At 39.5% G+C, this 21,360-nt stretch overlaps 1 protein-coding gene and 1 long non-coding RNA gene across 4 annotated transcripts in view; one reads left to right on the forward strand and one right to left on the reverse strand.

Annotated features, from left to right (window-relative positions):
• The window catches only part of LEPR (leptin receptor), a 56,521-nt gene that overhangs the window by 19,125 nt on the left and 16,036 nt on the right, over positions 1 to 21,360 (forward strand). For 2 of the 3 annotated variants that reach the window (XM_081193703.1, XM_081193704.1), the window contains exons 4-9: positions 185 to 308; positions 6,648 to 6,853; positions 11,372 to 11,517; positions 12,394 to 12,538; positions 16,182 to 16,475; positions 16,562 to 16,679. In XM_081193703.1, the coding sequence (XP_081049829.1) occupies positions 185 to 308; positions 6,648 to 6,853; positions 11,372 to 11,517; positions 12,394 to 12,538; positions 16,182 to 16,475; positions 16,562 to 16,679 (1,033 nt within the window). Of the gene's footprint in view, positions 1 to 184; positions 309 to 6,647; positions 6,854 to 11,371; positions 11,518 to 12,393; positions 12,539 to 16,181; positions 16,476 to 16,528; positions 16,680 to 21,360 lie in introns of all 3 variants that reach the window. The other variant, XM_081193705.1, reaches the window with a different exon arrangement.
• LOC308586825 overlaps positions 4,200 to 21,360 on the reverse strand; it is a 63,222-nt gene continuing 46,061 nt past the window's right edge. The window contains exon 6 of the long non-coding RNA XR_014008072.1: positions 4,200 to 6,718. This is a non-coding gene — a long non-coding RNA (uncharacterized lncRNA). The remainder of the gene's footprint in view (positions 6,719 to 21,360) is intronic.

Below are 21,360 nucleotides of genomic sequence, written 5' to 3' on the forward strand. Positions count from 1 at the left end.
GATGTTTTGAATTTATTGGTATTGGTACCAGTAAAATAATTAATATCACCCCATAATTTAAGAACACTTGATTATTTATTTGGGATTGGAAACTTTCTTAGAAATGTGTTCTCTCCAGTACATGGTATTTCAGTGGTTTTGGCTTGCAATGAAGTTCTGAAAAATATGTAAATTTTCCATTTAGATTCATTATGGAATCTACAGTTTTGGTCTAAAGAAAGCACAGAGGAGTTATTTGGTCTTGTGGAATTATCTACTAAGTCACCATACCTGGATGAAGACCTTTCAGTGAATCTGTTGTACACATTGTAAGTATAATCTATGTCAAATGTGAAATTTATGTAGTTTACAATTTTCAGGATTTTATTTTTTTTAATTCTGCTTTACTTTTTCTAATACTAGTGGTGGTAAGGGTTTGGGAGAAGAGTATAGGAAATTATCAGCTGCCCCTATATACCAAACTTTAAAAGCAAATTGTTAACATTGGGATTTCCCCCTGCCCTGCTCTATCTTTGTCCTTTTATGAAACTGCTACTAACATGAGTTTGACCAAACTGTGGGAAGCAGCGGAAGACAGGAGTGCCTGGCGTGCTCTGGTCCATGGGGTCACGAAGAGTCAGACACGACTAAACGACTAAACAACAACAAAGCATTTTATTTAGATCAGAGGTCTCTTCTGTCAATATACTTATTGTGCAATATTTCATGGTTTGGCCATAAAGGATGAACTTAGTCTGCCTCATCATGTTGACATCAGATACTTTATATTTCTTCAGTTACTATTGGCATGTTTTTCAGCAGTACCCTTCACCCTTTGGAATTTTTTATTGCTGTTCCATGTGTTCTTTTGAATAGCTAGATGTTTTGCTTACATGACCTGGTGTCCTTTATGTTAAATGCAAAATTTAGTCATAAAAGTGTATGTTTGGTTAACTTTGATGATAGCATTGATCTAAGCATGTTGCTTTTCATATGAATGGTACACATTTCTGTTAGGACTTGTAGAAGGACTATGTTCTTCTCAGCTACAAACACAACATCAGACACTCATGATACTATAGTAAATCTTTGTCTCCTATAATGTAAACCTACTGTGCAAAAACATATAACAGAGGATCCAGCATGTTTCCAGCCTTTCCCAATCTCCTATCGTAAGAATACTACAATTGTTGATATGGGCTGCCCATATTTTATGAAAGCACTGGCTTCTCTGTAAATATGTAATAGCTATTACAGCCTTGGACATTCACCTCTGTGGGGAACGGTGAGTTGAGTATATTCTACTGAAGGCTGCAAGCCTAGACCTATTGATCTCAGTGGAACTTATTTCTGAGTTAGAATAGAACTGGCTGCAAATGTATCAGCATAGAATTAGGCTGCAAATGTATCAGCAAGTAGTTTCAAACATTATATCCCACATCATATTTATAGAATACAACATGCTCTCTCAAACACTGCTGTGTTAACTGCAGACAATAATAATAATAATGTGCCCCCTTTTTAAACAGAGGGACTTTAACTTTCTTGTGCCACAACAAGGGTTCTAAAATCAGTCTGTCAAACTAAGGGAAACCAAGGATTATTTCTTGGAATTTGGTGGTGGAATTAGGCTGCATGCAGAGTGAAGAGTTCTTGCTCCAGAGTCTTTTGGGTATCTGAATGTTGACTGCAATGAGTCAAGCAGTGTAAGAATTTATTGGGATATAAATCTACTGAGAAAAATAGCTGCATTAATTTTGCTCAAACTTTTGAATAGCTGTCCATGATTTATGATATCTCTTAACAGACAGCTTAACAGACATATATAGCCAGGATGCAGTCACAAGTACCCTCATAACCACCAAATATGCAGATGCAGCCAGGCAGTTTCTAACTCTGGCCAAGAACATCTCCTTCGCTGTTCAGTAGGATGAGCTGGAATTGACCTGCATATTTCCTCCAGTGGAACAGATTCCCTAAACAACCAATTCAGATAATGAACTTTTCTTAAGAAATTTGATTTCCCTAAACAACCAATTCAGATAATGAACTTTTCTTAAGAAATCTGATATCTCACTTCTACCTTTTGGCAATATGAACATATGTCTTCTTACATTGATCTCTATGGTAGCTGAAAATAAATTACTGAAAGGCTGTTTAAACTCCCAATATACCCAGTTATTTCAAATTCTTTCTTTAAAAAAATACCCAAAACATATTTTCCACAGATGATTTTAGAGTACAATATTTTTTTGCAAAACTCTAATATGAATAATAGGCAACAATGAAACCTTGCCAAATGCTTTTTTTAAAACAATAACAACATTTTTCTTGAGTGCTTCAAAGAATTTTCCATCACATTACAATGCAACTGTAACATATAAAAAAGAGAGAATACAGAACAGTGGCCAATGAATACCACAGCTGGTTTCTCTTATAACTACAGAAGGAAACGGTGGCAAGTGGAACAATGCTGACTTTCCACTTTCAAGTAGTGTAGTGTAAGCTGAAGCCAAACCGTAAAGAGTATATATTTTTTCACTCTGTTTATCCAAAGTCTGGTCCAGGAAAACATTTATTTTACAACTTTAAAAATAAAGTTCTGCAGTTTCATGCCAGTTTCAAGAACTAACCTTTCATGTTGCAAAACTAAGGGAGGTATTCTTTGCTGCTGTGAGCTTTTGTCATTATCTCCTCATGTTAGTTCTTCATGGTTTGTGAACTGTAAGCACCACCCGAAAACACCAATAAGGTTTGTGATTGTCTCATAGTAAGCTTGCATTCCCTTTCCCCAGACTGCCTTTGAGTGCTTTAGAAGAAACTATCATTTGGGGACTCAGTGGATTATTTGGAAGGCTGGCCTTCTCTCATATTTCTGAACTTATTTGCGCTGTGCACAATTGTCATTTTTTGTTATTAATTTCCTTATCCTAATTTTAATACCCCCCCTCAAGATTGGGAGAAAAGGCAACTTGTTTCTACAGCATTCAGTATTGCAGGAACCGAAAGGATTTAAATTGGGAATGGTGTGAGATGCGTGAACCCAGTACTTCTGGTACATTGCTGATCAATGTGCTCATCTGTCACATAGGCTGTGCTTACTTGAGCTGTAGCTAAGTTGTAAGTATCAAACATGCAGTGTATGACTGTCCCGCAGCACATTGGCACGTATCTGACCAGTCTCAAAAGGGGCTGTGCATTTGTGCTACTTTTCAGCAAGCACCAAAAAGAGTACAGTGAAGGTGCCTGCTTGATCTCAACAGGCAAGGAGTTCCAAAGTGCAGGTGCTGCCACAACTAAATGACCGAGCTCTTATAAATGTGGAATGGGTATGATGTGGCACCTGTCGTAGTGCCAGTTGCACTGATCGAAGTGGTCCAGTGGGCACATGGACTCAGCATTTACTTAATGGCAGTGGTGGCTGGTGCATGTTGGAACTGGTAGGGTGGAAGACAAGGAGACCAACAGAAGGTAGAGCCATAACCAATGATACGTAGCATCAACGGATCCGAATTTTTGTCCCATCCTCCTCCCTGCTGAGTTCTACAAGGGCAGCTCTTGAGACTGAAGAGTATGCTGGTAGCCATTCCACCTCCTGGACTGCTTCTAAGAGAGAAGGCAGGCAAGTGGGGGCTGGCTGATGCAGACAGGTTGGTGGGGCAGCGCCCCAATGCACCATCCTCTACTATGTGTCACTTTTTCATGAATTTCAGCATGTTCCACATTCACTTAGGTTTGTGGGTCATCATCCAAAGAAGTGTTCCACATGTGCAGAAAAAAACAAGGCTACAGCTGGAGGCTTTGTTTCCCCTTTGACACTGGGAACATCTGTAGCAAAATAACAACCAATGATCTGGCTGCATATCTGGGTCCTGGCCGCAGAGTATCCTCAATAGTGTTTTCTGCAGATTGGGAGGTCCTTTATCTCAGTTAATAGCCATACTATCACCAAGGCTCAGCACAAGTGACAGAAGTTTAAGATAGAAAGCATAGTAAGACCACATCTATGTTTACATTTCATACGCTGATGAATTAATTTAAATTAAAAAAAAACCTGTGTTTCAAAATAGGGGTCATTTGGCTGGGCTGCTGTGTGTGAGGCAAGCTAAAACCACTATTTGGTGTGTGGAGTTAATTACACAGTTCTCTGGATGGTGGATGGTCTAATGTGAGACTGGTGCCACACTTGCATTAACTATTATGGACAATTAAATGAAGGATTGGTTTTTCTGCAGCTGGTCTTTAATACACATTAAACTTGCATACTTCATACTGTAGTGTTTGTGCTTTACATTTTGGATAGCTCAGTTAAATAGTACATTTTTTTCAATAAGAGTTTTGCTTGAGTCTATGGGAGTTTTCCAATATATTAAAAAAATGCATAAAACAAAATTTATTTGGAGAGGTCAACCAAAGATATTTTGGGCTTATTTGAGTTTTGCAGAAGGAACAAAACAGAATGCTAAAAAGCCAGAATATGAATACTTTCCATGGTTTATTCCAAAGCAATAGCAGGAGCGATTGGGTTTAAATGAGTCTTCTTCTTCTTCTTCTTCTTCTTCTTCTTCTTCTTCTTCTTCTTGGAATTGGAGAAGCAAATTATCCAAAAACAGAACATGAACTCCCCCCCCTTCACATTCTGTGAAATTAACATTAGAGGATTACTTGAGACTAATGAATTTTGAAGTATGCTTTGTGTGGAAACTATGCTATTGTCTCAGTATAAACAGGTTTCAACAAATTTCTGCTGAAAACAGATGCAACACTGTAAGAGTGAGAAGGCAGTTTGATAGTGCCATTGATACCTATAATGTAAACTTATTTCCCCCCACCCTGACCTGATGTGTATGCTGTTCAGACTTGTTTTGTGTGAGAGTCAGGCTAAACTGAGAAAACACCATTCCTCCACCCCAGAAAGGAGAAAAAGGGATGTATCCAATGTTAGTAGAGAAGACCCACTGAATTAATGGACAGGACTAGGTCCATTAATTTCAGCTGGTTCTACTCTGAGTAGAATTTAGTTGGCTACAACCCAAAGGCTGTCATTTGCATCACAGCTATGGTTATCTATTGGCCAGTTTGTAATACCAGTTCCTTCAGTCTGTATCTTCCATTCTCCAGCCCCAGATTTGTTTTGAAATTATGTTTAAAAGTTTTAGACTTTTTATTGCATTTGTGTTTATTATTCTTTTTAAAGTTTTTTAAAAAAATATTGTGCAAGTTTATCTACTTGTTCCAAGGCTTTAATCTCACAGCTTGAAAATGAATTTCTTATTGCCTTTCAAAGCATATTCCAGTGAGTAAAAATATGTTCTTGCTTTCCGGCACTGTACTTAACATTTTATGGTATGTTTTAAAATACGTAACGAGGCTTTTGTCTTGCACAAAGACCATCCTTTAGTCCCCACAGTAGGACTTCCAACTATGTGACATTTGCTGGCATAGCCAGTTTTTAAGGCTGGATTGAGGGTAGAGCCACACCCAAACATATGTGGGAAATCACTTGGAAAATGTTAAGTTTATATGCAGTGTGTAGGTTGTTCCTAAGAAAAGAGTAAATGTTGCTATATGGTTTTTTCCTCAGAATTCTGGATAAATAAAAGCTGCGCAGTCAAGCTACAAATCCCCTCCACTTCCCAGTGGGGAGGAGTTGCGGTGGACCACATGGCCACCCACTTCCCTCTGGGGGCGGGGACAAAGTCCTGCGTCACCCAGAGGTTCCTGGTCACGTCATTCACCAACCAGCCAATCCGCTGGCTGGGGGTGTGGCCAGGCCCCATTTAAACTGAGGTGCGAGCCGGAGAACTTCCTCTTTACTCGCTTCCTTGATCTCCCACCCTCCCTCCCTATTTTTCAGGTTTCGAATTTGGCCTTGCTATGGACCTCAGTTGGTCGCCCTTGAGGGGCCTGGTAGGAATTTTTCCACTTGGCAAATTAGCATGGGCCATTTCGCTTTCACCTACCTCATAGCAGTCGTCACAACTTTGTAAGGATTGGTGGTTAGGCATTGGTTGATCTTATGATGGGGGAGGGGAGGTGTGGCCATCACCTGCCCCTCCAAGCTTAAGGGTATTCCGTTAAAGGAATCTGGGGGTGTGGATCTTGTCCAAAGCCCGGGGCGGGGCTAGGGCCATGCCACGACCCTGTTGGGAACCCAGGGGGAGCTCGAGTTGGTTTTCATCGACAGGGCTCCCCCTACCGGTGGTTGACCCTTACTGGACTCCCTGTGTGACAGGCAGGAATCAGATATAGTTGGGTCAGTTCCAATGCCTAAGCCAATACAGCTCACATTCTGTAACCAAGAAAGTTGTGGCCTAAATTTGCCCAATAACATTAACCTAATATCCGTGTCCTTGTGTCTTATTCATCAATGAGGGGGTGGTCTTAGGGTCTTGCCACGCAAAGGCATTAACTGCAGTACTCTTGCTTTTTTGTTTGATTAATATGACTAGGCATTGGGAAAAACTTAAACAAAATGATCACAACCTTTCTTTTGTCATTCTATGGGTAAAAGTGGCTTTCTGGTATGTTCAGCCTAGTCTTTCTAGACGGTTTTGATCTAAAATAATTAACCCATCTTAAAAACAACATCTAGTAAAATGCTTTAGACATGCTACTTCATACAAAATATTCACAATTGATGGGTTTCTTTTTCTTTTACAATTCAGAACAGATGTATCATTGGGAAGTACCTCTACACGTTCCCTAAAGGACAATGTCACGGTCACTCACTGCAATGCTGTGAAAAACCAAAAATACAAATGTCAGATATCTTCAGCAAAGTTCAAGCATATTTACATTATGTGGCTCAAGATCACAGATGGAATAACATTGCTTCAGTCACCACTAATGTTAGTCAAACCTACAGATATTGGTAAGTTTCAGTTTATTGGCCAAAGTGTTAAAATCAGAATAACAATAAGAGTCTGAGGAAGCTTCCAAAATGATGATTCCATAATATAGACTGAATATACACTGTGACAGAACTTAATTCTATGGAAAACACCCTCCCTCAAAGCAACACACAAATACATAAGCTAGTTTAGAATAAAATGTTGGTATTGCAAGCCCTTTTTTTGCTTTTCCCAACATACTTTAGTTGTATAGCAAAATACAGTAAGTAAAATCAGTGGTGTAAGTCCTGAATGAATTCCCTAAGATACGTGAAATCTCATCCTATTGTAATTCCAGCAATGTTAAGCTTGTTCTTAAAGCTGCCATAATTCATAACAATAATGACATAATTCTTTCCCCACATGAAACTGATGGTGGAAACTGTCGGATTCTCAGGCCTCAGTCAGAGGTAACTGGCCACCCAGGCACTCGGCTTGAGATCCTTGTTGACCTCCCCGTCTGCGTCTCCCGGCAGGATACAGGCGAGGTCACTATCGGCGATCCCACTCAGCGTGAGAGGGACACACCTCTCCTCCCTCCTCCCTGCTTCCCTCAGGGAGGGGAAAGAGACAGACAGAAATCTATTTACATGTCTTTATTTCTGTCATTGCAGCAGTACAGAGAAACGTGTCTGCACAGTTCAAACTCCAACAGCAGAGAGAGAATAAACTACACCCCTGTACTTCCAGTACAGGTCAGATGACACTCTGAGCTAACATCCGGTGCTCAGAACAGTGAATAGACTGCCCCTTTGTTCCCATGGTACAGTCCCAAACATCAACATCCTGTTTTGCTTTACAGCCACCTGCAGCTCGCTCTTGCATTGCTGCTTTTTTCTTAGGCTCTTAGGGCTCATCCAGACTTCCATTTGTACAACTGCTTTCCCTTGGGAAAACTTGATTTTTATTGCTGAATCAGAGCAGATGTCAGTCAGGATTTTCATGGATTTATGTTTGCTACAACTCAGTGCTGAAGAGCGGGTTTTCCAGGGGAATGTAGCGGAGCATACAGAAAACCACTTGGACTTTATGGCTAGAAAGCATGGGACAAGTGGGAAACCTGCTTTTTCTAAGCACGGGATAAATGTAAGCCTGGACACGCCGCCCTTGGTATTTTCAGTTTTTATGCAGCATTTACTTTTTCTACAAAGTAAATGAAGAGCAATGTTTATTAGCTCATGGTGTCCTTAAGATTTAATCATACTGTCATTTCTGAAGTAAGAAAATTCTTGGCGCAGTAACTTTGACCCCTTTGGTAGGCCGGTTCTGTTCATTGCATGGCTGGCATTGGAAGCCTGAATGAGAGGAGTTTCTAATGAATTGAAATGAATTATCCTTAACAGTTCTTAACCATACCTGCAAAATCCTTTTTTATTTTATTTTTAAAAATGTGGTTGTTGTGGCACAGGGCAGAACTACGCAAGATGGTGGCAAGTTCTGTGTGTATGAATATTGAACTGCCTCAGTCACACAGAAAAAGAGGGAAGTAAGTGTCATTTGGATAAATAGTGCAGAACTCTCCCTACACTTCTCCCCCTGCAGCTCCTCTTATGCTGCTTCTGGTACTGGAGCTCATCTGAGGAGAAGAGTTCATGGGGGAAAGAATTCCCTAAGAGACATGTAGGGAATCTGCAGGCAGGAGGAGTGTCCTGCTTGCATTCCTCCCAGGTGAGTCTTTTCCCCTTCTTATAATTGGATAGATGCTCTCCCTCTTTCTGCATGGCTGGGGCAGTGTAAACATAGAACAGCCACTGTCAAATCTAATGTGGCAATAGTTAAGATCCTAGAACCTGCTTCACAGAAACAAAAACCAGCTTTCCCCCCTAATGGTTGAAGGTGTACTGCCGACACAAAGTTAAGAATGGGCTTTAAGTTTTGCATGTTCATCTGAAAGCAGGCAAAATTGCCAAAATTACTAGCTTGAAGAAAACAGCCATTTGACATGTTTTCCATAAATAATCATTTTTGTACCCAGGACTCCTTCCTGAAATCCATGGAATTTTTAAATGCCTAACTCTGGCTGGATCGTGCATACTATGTGCAAAGAAATATTCATTTATTGGAATCGTTAAACTGTTGCATCTTCACAGCACAATGTGGATTTGAAAAAAATAAATATATATACATTAACTCAAATGAACTGCCTGGATTCTTGAGGGTGACGTCGCTATCAAAAATTGTTGGAAAATCTCATTCCAACCCCTAGAACCTTCTTCATTCCAGCTCAATGAAAAAAGACAAGAGGGAAAAAGTGTTTCTAGTACATTCAGAAGATGCTGAGACTCAATAAAGTTCTAAAGGGTTACTTATTAATGGGTGTTTTAAAATCAAGGTACAGATTCTTTTAAAATTAGAATTTTAGCATTTAAAAAGGTGAAAGCTTTGCTTCTGCTTTTTAATCAAGTCATGGGAAATGGTACAATCAGATGGCGGATGCTTTTAATGTTTTGTTGCTTTCTGGCTGAAGAAGCAGCTCCTTATGAACATTTGACCATTTATGAACTGTTTAGTGTTTTAACATTCTCACCATAATGAAAAGAACATTTCAGTAGCCTATTTTTCTTTGTATCTTTTTTTGTAATTAATTGAAACCTTTTAGAATGACCATTTCATGTTGCTTACAAATTAGGTTAATGCTTTTGAAAGATGATGGGATTATAGGAATAATGCCACAGTGATTCTTTCAAATCATGTCACTGAGTGGCCTGCTACTTTAAAACTATACTATCTAGCTTAATTATATCTAGAATTAAAAATGGCACTAGGTGGAGTTCATTTCACATCAAATCCTCTGTAAGGCCTTGAAGGAATATACTCTTGTGTGTACAATCAGTCCTCTGGACCACAGCCATTGACTACATCCAGTTAAGGTTGCAACCCTGCATCCATATACAGTACCTAGGAGTAACTCCCATTGAACTCAGGGGGACATAGTTTTAAATAAACATGTATAGGACTGTGCTTTCAGTAAATGCTTGAATTGTACTTTAAGTCCCAATCGCAACTTTTAATTGTTTTCTTAGATGTATTTATTCACTGTTTATCATTTTGTAATACCCAACCAATATACAAGGCTAGAACCATAGAAAGATAAAAATCACTAAACAGAAAATACCAGCATGTATGGCTGGAATCACTCATCTGAAAGGGCCTGCCTGAACAAAACATCTTGAACAAGTTTCAGAAGCATAGCATTGCCAGCATTCCTCTAACATCAAAATGGAAATCCAGAGGGTTGGTGCTAGAACACTAAAGGTGACCATGGAAACAGCTACAGGAGCATATGGTACCTCTACGAATGGCCCTCCTGAGGATTATAGAGACTGCATTGGTCCGTGGAGGGAGTTAGACAGTCTCTCAGAAAACCAGGGCCCATGTTTACGGATTAGTCTGGCAGCACATTGGCAGTCAGTGCAGTACAACATGCTGTTGGTAGGTCTCTTAGGTCAGCTGCTTAGTAGCTGCATCCTGTACCAGCTGCAGCTTCAAGACCAACCTTAAGGAGAAAGCCCCACACTGCAGCAAACCAATCTTGACATCCACCAGTGCATAGACCACTGTCTCCAAGCTATCCCTAACCGGTATGGCCATAGCTGCTGTCCCAGCCAAAGTTGATAAAAGGCATTCCTAGCCACTGAGGCCACCTGTACTTGAGTAACAAAGATGGAGCTAGGAGGATGCCCAGACTATGCACAGGTTTCCTTCAAAGGGAGTGCAAGTCCATCCAGCAGAGGCTACTGACCTTTCCAGGACATGGTAAACACTTGGCCACAGCACCCACCCTAAGGGCCTCTGCTTATGGAATTTTGCATTCAAGAAAGGATTGACTAAGGACCAAATGCATGTTTGCATTTAACATACGTGGCTTGTGTGTTTTTGTTTTTTTAAATTAACAACTGTTTGTGGATTGACAATTAAGTCCCCTACAACATCCCTTCTGGCTTTGGTACAGTTAAGGGAATGCTGTTAGTCACCCTGAGAATTAGAAAACATTATGTCATCCTTTTGCACTGTGTTTTCATCACTGAAAGAAGCTCCTCACTTTTATTGCTTCACCACTACAACTGTAGGCTGAGCTTCCTTTGCATCGTTACATCCCAGCTATGAAGCCTCTCTTCCAAGCCTTCAAATGCTGAATGATAGAGGGATTTTGAATTAATTGTTGTTTTCTTCTTTTGGAAACCGAACAAGCTGCCACCACAGCTCTTCCAGACCACAACCGCAACTCAGGAAAGCATTTATGAATATGTTGAAATACTTTCAGTGAACTGGGGCATGAGGCAGTAGGTTATCCTTCATAGCTTAAAGCCACGTAAGGTTAAAAAGCATGCTCCAGTTACTGTGTCACTTTGAAAGAGGTTTTGCATCATTGTGTGTATGCATGTTAATGTATAATATGCATATATAATGAAAAATGAATATAAAATAAAAACGGGAATATAAGTGGCTATTCAGAGTAACCAGCATGCTTAAACTACCTTGTTGATTATGTTTTACAGTAAAGCCTGAACCTCCATCACATCTGCATATAGATATGACAGACGAAGGACAGTTAAAGATATCTTGGTCTCGCCCAGCATCAATATCATATCCACTTCAGTATGAAATAAAATGCTTTGCAAATTCAACTGAAAATGTTTGGCAGGTGATGCTTTTCTTGTTCCTAAATTCACTCTATGAAATAAGCAAGCCAAAGATGAAAGTTAAGTTCTGATCTAGGAAATCCTTGTCTTAATATTAACAGCCCTGAACATTTCATTTGTGAGAATTTTGTAAAAATAATAATATCAATAATGCACTGCAAAATTTCTGAACAGGAATAGAACTATAGACTTTTTCATGTAACTAATACAAACAATGATAGTTTCATATCATGGCATGGTCCAGTAAACATTGCTGCCAAAGTACTATTGAAATCAATTGAATTAAAGTAATCAAAGGGATTAAAACTGATGACTTGAGTTTTACTGGGTTGCACTAACATGGTTTGTGCTGTAGGGGCACTGATGTACGAGATTATTACTGTTTTTTGGTTTGTTTGTTTTTTAAAAAGTGAGATTAAGGCAAAATTCACCTTTAATGGGACCATATACCATTGGCCCAGCTCAAGCTACTTGTAAAAACTCATTCTCTGAATGTATTTTAAACTCATATGCTAAGCAAGCACAGTTTGGGCCAGAAACCAAACAGATGTGTGAGCAAATAGAAACCGCTTCTGTGTGAACACATTAGGGTTGGCAATTCCACCTAATGATGTTCCCCATGTACATCAATCCAAAAACTACTGGGGGGGTGACTTGAAAAGGAGATCTGGAAGAACCTCTAGGTGTACATGGAATTCCTACATGCAGTTCTTTGCATTATGGCCATAATAAGCCCACATCATATCTGGATGTAAACCCCCCACCGGGGGGGAGGGAGGAGCTTTCCTCTAATTAATGTATGTCTTTGCTTCAAGTTAAAGTGGTGCAAGAGTGGCATTAATAGTGTTGTTCTGTTTGTTTTTGACATAATTTAATAGGTGGTTGAGAAGACCATGGAAACGTCATTGATCATAAGCAATACACTATTTGATTCTTCATATGTAGTTCAAGTCCGATGCAAAAGCCTTTACGGACCAGGCCTTTGGAGTGACTGGAGCACACCTTATAACTTGAATCTACAAGGTTTGTCCCCAGTGGAAATCTGATTTGCTAGTACTGTGGAAGACAAAGAATGGACTAGGTGACCCTTGGGGTTCTGTCCAACCCTACAATCCTATGAATCTCAATATTTGATCATTATCTGTTTTGAAAAACATATCCCTATTTATAAGGCATTATACGTTATAGGAATAATATATGTGTGTGGACTTTCTTCACCAGGCCAGGCTGGGTGGCACGGTTCTGCATCTGGAAACCACAGAACAAATCATACTTTCAAAGAGCAAAATGGTCAAAGAGTTCCTGGACATTTCTTACTTATCCAGTCACTATGCGAAACTGCTTTATGCACATACATTCCCCCCACCTCCAAGCTCAGATTCTAGTTCTCGGAGGGCAGAGCCCAGTTATAGGCACTGTGACCCCTGAGTGGGAGAATGATACAAGGGATCCTTTTTTTAATGGGATATTCCCCCATGAGTTCCTTATCCCACTGAGAAGATGGGAAACTCTCCCACAAGTCTGGATGCTTCCAGGGGATCTACAGTATTATTATTATTATTATTATTATTATTATTATTATTATTATTATTATTATTATTATTATTATTGATTGAATTTATTATACTCCCCTATATCCACTGGTCTCAGAGCAGTCTACAGAATAAAATAAAAATACAAAACCACAAAATCCATAATTAAAATAAAAACAATAACAACCCAATACCCCCCCCAAGAAACCTCCCATTTTAAAAGGGCATAGGAAAGAAGGAAGCCAATTTTACTTTCCCCTCTATAAGCAAATAGCTATCCATTATTATAGTGGGGGGAAAGCACTTGGAGAACACCTTTTTTATGGAAACAGAAAGTGCTTAACTTCTCCACTGGTGAGTGGGCCAACCCCACTGACAGGCATCAGTGTGCATAGTGTGTCTGAAAGACGTGTCTCTTTCCCATTTTCTAAGGAAAGAAAAACTTTTAGGGTGATGGAAGGATGGGCTGTAATTTTTTCATTCTTTAGTTCTGGCATCAGGTTCAGGTGTGAGGAAGGAGAAAACACAATTCCTGTGCTTGTGAATAGGAAAGCATTTTTCAGTTTCTTTACAGGGTCTCAAGGGTATGTTCAGCTTGGATGTGCAGTCAAGGAAAAATAGTCCTGGACCCACTCCTTTGTCTCACTCTAGCAATTGGCTTTCCGGACTCCATCCCATTTGCCAGTATATTGTAAGAAACAGTTTCTGGCAATGCACACAGAATGCATGGGAAACAATGTAGTAAAGGATTACAAGTCTCTAATGCATAAGATGAAATATTAATATTCAGCAAACATGTGCTTTACTGGGCACATACCATGTTGTGACGAGCATGACGAGAACCTAAGGAAGGGTAATATCTTCCCTGCAGGGAACTCAGATAGGGCTATTCTCTCAATGGCTAATTCTAATGTAAAACCAATAGAAAAAGAATTAACCCATTAATGAAGTTGTGACAGCAAAGAAGCTGTTTTGTATTCACCTCAGTCCATTGACACCAGAAGTACAAAATGCTGGAACTAAACAATTATATATTTATGTATTTAATTAGAATTATGTTCAGACCTATATTTAACACTGAAGGCTGTACTTAGTGTAAATTGGTAATGCTGCATATTGCAGAGCCTGGTTTGTGGGAACTCCCTCTGAACTGCACTGCACTGGATGTTTATTCTTTCATTAAAGAGTTACTATGCAGGAGTCGGCAAGCTAACCCTTTATAGTGAAACACTTCATTGTAGTAGTTTACCAATTAGTGATCAAATTGGGTTACTCTGGCTGTGTTTTGTCACCCACCAAAGGATTAGGACCAGTGCTATTTTTCCACAAGAAGAGGTGCCAGAACTCACCATGAACACCTCCATCATTCGCTTAGAATGGCAATGGCACCCACCGGGGAAGTGCCAGGACTAAGTTCCAAAAAATAAACCCTGATTAGGACACTAGGGACACCTGTGCCTCATTACAATTATTTAACTGTTTTTTGGTGTGACATGCACCCTAACCTGGGAGTACTAGAATCTGAGCTTGGAGCATATGGACATTTGACATAAATGTTTCCATACTATGATCACTTATAGTGATCGCTTGTATTATGATGTCCTGTATCTGCACTGTGTTTGTGTGTCTGTTTTGGAGTCCTCTTGAAGAATAGTATGTGCATAGCTGTGGGCACCAAAGCGGCACTGAGTTGCTAAAATCTTATCTATCTATCTATCTATCTATCTATCTATCTATCTATCTATCTATCTATCATCTATCATCTATCTATCTATCTATCTATCTATCTATCTATCATCTATCTATCATCTATCTATCTATATCATCATCTATCTATCTATTTATCTATCTGTATCTATCTATCTATCTATCTATCTATCTATCTATCTATCTATCTATCTATCATCTATCTATTTTTCTGGGGGGATGCAAGGGTACGCATACCCCTAAACATTTTGTGAATCTAAGTTTGGCCTCATTGAGGGGCAGTATTTCAATATGAGTAGGAAAATGAGAGTACCCCTAAACATTCTGTAAAGGGGGAAAAAGCACTCTATCATCTATCTATCTATCTATTTCATGTACACCCCAACTTTTCCCCAAGGATCTCAAAGTGGTGTACATAGTTCACTGCCTTCCAATTTCATAACAACCCTGTAAGGTACATTAGGTTGAGAGTGAGTGAATAGCCTTTGGTCACCCAGTGAGCTTCATGGCAGAGTGGGAATTTAAACCCAGGTTTCCTAGGTCCTAGTCTGACACCCTTGCTGCTACACCACACTGGTCCTCTTAAACTGACAAAATGGTTTCTCCTTTATAGAGTGGTATACAATACAGAAAAACTCTGAGCCCTTTTTTCAATGTATGACTCCTTTTCCAGTACATGTACATGCCATTTCTTGTTTGCTGTTCTCTGTATCTTATGTATGCTTTCACTGAATACTTAAATTGACTGAACCTTCCCCCTGTAGCTAAACATTCTACACACACACACACACACACACACACACACACACACACACACAGTGTTTTTTTTCTATAAAAAATGTTGAGGGAGTACTCTCATTTTGACTCAAGAAAACCACCATTTTATAGTTAAAATCGGGAAAAGTAAATACAGTAAAAGGACAAAAGTACAAAGAGTCACTAAATGTTTAGGGTATGCATCCCCCTGCATCCCCCCAGAAAAAAGCACTGCGTATGTGTGTGTATATATATATATATATATATATATATATATATATATATATATATTCATTTCTTTAACAAAATTTATATATGACTTGATTGTAATAAAACCTCGAAGTGGTCTACAAAATAAAACACTGAATTTATCAATAAAAGACAGTTAAAGATGACTTGACAACAACAAATTTCATTTCAAAAACAAATGAAAATCAACAATAAGCTAAAAACAGACTAAAACACATGTGACAGGTTGGATAAGTAATCTTAAACACAACAATTAATAAGAAAAGGGATATTCATTTTTTTCTATTGTAAATTATCATTAGCACGCATTATATATATTTTGAAAGTTTACTGCACTGCATACATTTTGGTGTGTGATTGTTTCCTTCCAATTTATAATGTTTGTCTCTATTGTCTTTTTTCCACTTTGTTTCTTGTAATAGAAGTCATGTATTTCCCTTCAAAAATCCTGGCAAGTGTTGGAACAAATGTTTCCTTTTATTGTATTTACAAAACCAAAGATAAAGTAATCTCATCGGAGAAGATAGTCTGGTGGTTAAATTTAGCAAAAGAAATCCCTAGGCATCAGTACACACTTGTGAATGACTACATTGGCAAAGTAACACTTGTCAACTTAAATGCTATGAAGCCTGGAGGGAATTTCCTCTTTAATGCCTTATACTGTTGTAATGAAAACAAGGAATGTAATCACCGTTATGCTGAATTATATATAATAGGTAAGATTCCTGCTTATTTTTAAATTAATGTTGGTAAATCCATTTTTTCTTAGATTTTCTGTTGATTAAGTCTGTCTTTCAAATAGATGTTAATATCAGCATCACATGTGAAACATACGGCAACTTGCAAAAAATGACTTGCAGATGGTCCACCAACACAGACCCATTGCTTTTGGAGAGCACTTTGCTGTTGAGATACTACAGGTACATGTTCATTTTAATCTGATGTTTTGTGAAAAGATGTCACATTGGAAATGGTGGTGGATAAAAGCATGAAGCAAATAAATGCAGTTGAGCCTAGGACAGTCAAGCATCAGGTCTGAGGCCCACTATTGCTAGACCAAAGAGGAAAGCCTGAGGTGGAAAGTCTTATAATCAGGAAGATTAGTTTGGGAATTATTTTTTTATAAGTCTTTCCCCTGTTTCCAGTCTGGTTTGATTTTAATGGCAATGTTCAGGCTAAATGTTTACCTCATATGCTGAGGTCCCAGGTTTGAGATTCACTAGTAGGGTTGCCATATTTCAAAAAGTAAAAACCAGGACACCCCAAAAGAAGTTGTTGAGCTTTTTTTTTAAGGAATTGACCAGTAATATCATAGAAAATCCATACGTATGGCAGCCGTATTCACTAGAGACTTCATTCCTGATACTGCTGAGCACACTTACTCATTGTGAATATATTATTGGCTCTATCACATCAGACTTTGCTTGGAGGAGGGGACTAAATCCAGGCATTCCCATGCTCCATTATCACTTGCATCAAGTGATCAGCATTCTGATAGGACATTGCTGACTCTGTGTTCAGGGGTCACTAAAAGGATTTAATCCAGCTAAAATTATTGTTAAGTCCTATTAAAATGAGATGTAAATTAGTTGCTACTCACTCCTTCCATTGCTTATAGTAGGACTTAAGCGATTGTCTTCTGAAGAGCGAGTAACTGACAATTTTCATTGTCAAGATTGCATCAACTAGACTCCTGAAAATGTCTGACAGAATGTCTTGAATAATATCTATTCTTTAGAAGCTAAATTGGTTACTAATTTTGTTTTGGGGATCAGTTCAAAACAGATGGTGTTCAGTTTAAAAATCCAAAATGACCAGCGTTGAAGGAACACTTCCACCCATATACTCCCTATTGTGCCTTGAGGGGGCCTGGTTTTTATCTCCTTTTTTCAGGAGGCACAGTTACTAGTAACAAGTTCTTGGGCCTTCTCTAAGTAGCATGTCACCTCTGGAATTCTCTACAGGAGATGTGTAAGTAGTTGTCTCTAAGTCATAGTTTTAGTGTTCTGTCAAATCTGGGCCACTGTTTTTATCTCATGCATCAGTTTCACCAATGAGAACAACTTTAAACTATGCTTAGTTCAAACAAGCTAGAATCAAGCCATGGTGTATGATTCTGGCTTCTTCACTAACCATTGTATCAACTAATGACAGTCATCCAAGTCCGGACATAACATGGAGCTGTGGTTAGTTTAAGACTGATCTCACAGCCATGGCAGGATAGAAGGGGAGTAGAGCATATCTCTCTGGTAGCACTTAGGCTGGTGTAGGCAATACTGAACTAGTTGCACCAATGGTACAACTTAGTATAAAGCAGCTTCATATGTTCCTATGTGCCTAAGACTCATCCATGCATGTTTAGGTAACATGAAGCCATGCTAGAATTATGCCTGAACTGGCCCATAGTTTCTAAATCACTATAATCTTGTATCACTGCAACACTGCACATAGTTCAGATAGAGACAATGTGTAGCAAACAAAGCAAATCCCTTGATCTTTACACTGATTGAAATTTTGCAGGTGGAATTCTGCAATGCTTTTCCAATGGGAGGTCAGTCATGATTCGATGTTTATTCTTCCCTTGATGCTGGGTAGTTGAAATATACTTTTCATTAAAAAAAAATAAAAAAATCCTGTGCTAAATCTTCAGAGAGAATTGTACTGATTTAATCTGCATTTGTTTGTCTGACATTAAGAGGGAAAATACAGCTAAATATGCCACTGAGGGGCCAATTAAATAAGCAATTTCCTTTCTGGCTGCCTGCTTGAAAGGTTTATGTGCCACAGGTATGTCTGGTCATTCTAATAATATAGAATATACTTTCAGTACTTTAAAAAAACAACAACCAATCAGCCAATTTAAGACTCAGCCATATATAGTGCTTCTGTCAAAGCAACTCCCTAGTTCCATTCCTCCAGGTTGAATACAATAACCACCATGCATATTTCTCCTTTTACTAACCACAGTGCTACTTATGCCTGTGCATACTTGGTTGGTAGTGGGTTAAAGATTAAGAACCAGTGGCCCAGCTCACACATCACATTAAACCATAGTTTGTTTTTACCAGGATAGTACACTTGGTCAGACAGTCTCACTCCACTCCTTCCTGCTCCTGCTCCAGGAAACAAGCCAAACTGTAGTTTATAATGATGACTGAACCTGGGCTCATGGTTTGCTTCACCCAAGAACAAATTTTGTTTATGTAGTTGTTGACGTTCATCTGTCTCGGAAGATAATGGAAAAGTACACCTTCAGGGGTAAAGTAGAATCGTTGTAGAATTTCAGTGTTTGTGGCTGTGAAGACCAATGCAGAAGAGACATGTTGTATTGCAGGTGTAGTAGATGAAGATATCTAGTTTTGTTGCTACAGGTTCAACAGGGCGTTTCTTCTCTCTGTGTTTCTTCCAACAGTCATTCCTCCTCTGGTCACTGTTGTGAATATACAACCTGTCTGTCTCCAGACACTGCAATAGTCTGCAAGGGATTCCCGTATGGCGAGGTTAATGTTGCCAGCCTTCATGCCATGTTTGCAGGCATCTTTGTAACGCAGAGTTGGTCTGCTAACAGCCCTAATGTGGAAGCCAGTTGCTCTCCCTTGGGGATCCTGCCATCTTCCATTCTGTGGACATGACCAAGCCACCGTAGATGTCGCTGAGAACATGCTGGAAATGAGGTCTTAGGAGAGCACACATTTGTTTAAAACTCCACCCTGCCATGTGACGTCCAAAATCTTCCTGACACAGAGATATGGAAGGCATTGAGGTATTGCTCCTGGTGGGTGTAAGTTGCCCATGACCCACTTCCATAAAGCAGCATGCTCAAAATGCAAGCCTGGCAGACCTTCGCCTTGCTATGTTTGGTTATGACAAACCAACCAACCAACCAACCAACCAACCAACCAACCCAGATAACTTTGCAGTAATATGCACATTAAACCATAGTTTCTTTTTATCTATTTTTTAAATGTGACAGTCAAAGCAGATGTTTGCAGAAGGATTCCAGAGACCCATATGAACTTACCTATTATGTTCCCAGTTGGACATTTTATATCACTGAGTGCCAACTCCCCTTTTACACTAGCTCAGTACTTGGTTATGTCTGCTGCTTGCCACTGAACATAGGTTTGCTATGAAGTCTTAGTTAGAATTGTGACCACAGTCATTTGGATTGCTAATTCTTATTTGATCAGAAATAGGTGAACCTGCTAGGTGGGTTGAAAACACTTGCAGGGCACAATGGACATATTTCTAACAAGAGGCAAGCAGTATGAAATAGACTAATGTTTATCAAAACATGAGCTGGGTCATTCTAAGGGAGAACATATACTTGCTGCCAAAGTGGAGTGAGTAAGAAGGAGTTCACAAAGTGTTTTGTTTTGGAATAAGCTATGACTGTACTGAGAGCCATGTGAGTGTGAGACGAAGTGGGAGGTCTAGACAGCTACTCAGCTTCACTGGGTATATGCTAAGGAACTGTGCTTTTATAATATAAAAGACCAATATGAAGCTTGTTGAGGGACAGTCATATCCAGAGATGTCTATCTGCATGTGCAAAGCACTTCACCTTGCACTGGCGGTGGTGGTGAATATTCCTCACCCCACCCCACAACTCCATTCTCTCATGCCTCTTGGTGTGCTGCTCTGGAATAGCCTCTGACCTTTTGAGAACAGAAAAGTAATGCCACTAGAAGATGCAGAAAACCATTTACAGTGCTTTGGATGCCTGCTTATGAGTCAATATGTTTTTAACTGTGGTGCATTTGGAGACAAAGCATGACATTTAGCAGTGACAATCTATGGCATAGTGAGCTGAGAAGCCGCCAGGTAAACCTGCCTATCAAAATACAAACCTGGCAGTGTTTACATTCCTACTTCTAAGCGTACTGTCAAAATGCAGGCCAAATGTGTCTTTATAGTAGAACCTCTACTTACGACCGCCTCTACTTGGGCCTGATCCAAGTTGCGACCGTAGCAAACTCGGAAGTAAATACTGGGTTTGCCACAATTTGCCCATGCACAGAAGCAGCTGCCACCATCTGCACATGCGCAGAAGTGCGCTGCCGCCAAATGCGCCTGTGCACAACGGCGTTTCTACCACCGACCCAGATCGACTTACGGATGGACCTCTGGAACTGATTACGTCCATAAGTAGATGTTCCACTGCATATCCTAGTCATTCATTCACCAGGCGTTTCTCAAATTACAGTGGTGTTCTGCCCCAAAAATATATACTGTAATTGGGAAGCATGTGAGAGGCAACACTGTTGGACTTGATTTAATGAAGCTATAACATCCTGCTAACATTTCACAAAGATCCACTGCAATTAGCAGACTGTTACCATTTGTTATGAGCTGAGAATTTGTCAAATAGAACCAGTGTGGTGCAGTGCTTAGAGTATTGGGCTCATATGTGAGAAAACCAGTTCAAATCCCTTCTTATGAGAAATCTGGGCAAGCCTCTCAGCCTAACTCACTCTCAAGTTTATTCTAAGGTTGCAGACCCAGGTCTGAGCATCTCCTAGAATTGAAGGGATACATATGTCATTCAGCCAAGACACAGATATCCGGCACTGACAGCCTTCTGGCGGTTCCCACACTGCG

The sequence above is a fragment of the Podarcis bocagei genome (assembly GCF_964188305.1).
Source record: "Podarcis bocagei genome assembly, chromosome: 5".
In the NCBI taxonomy this organism is placed as follows: domain Eukaryota; kingdom Metazoa; phylum Chordata; class Lepidosauria; order Squamata; family Lacertidae; genus Podarcis; species Podarcis bocagei.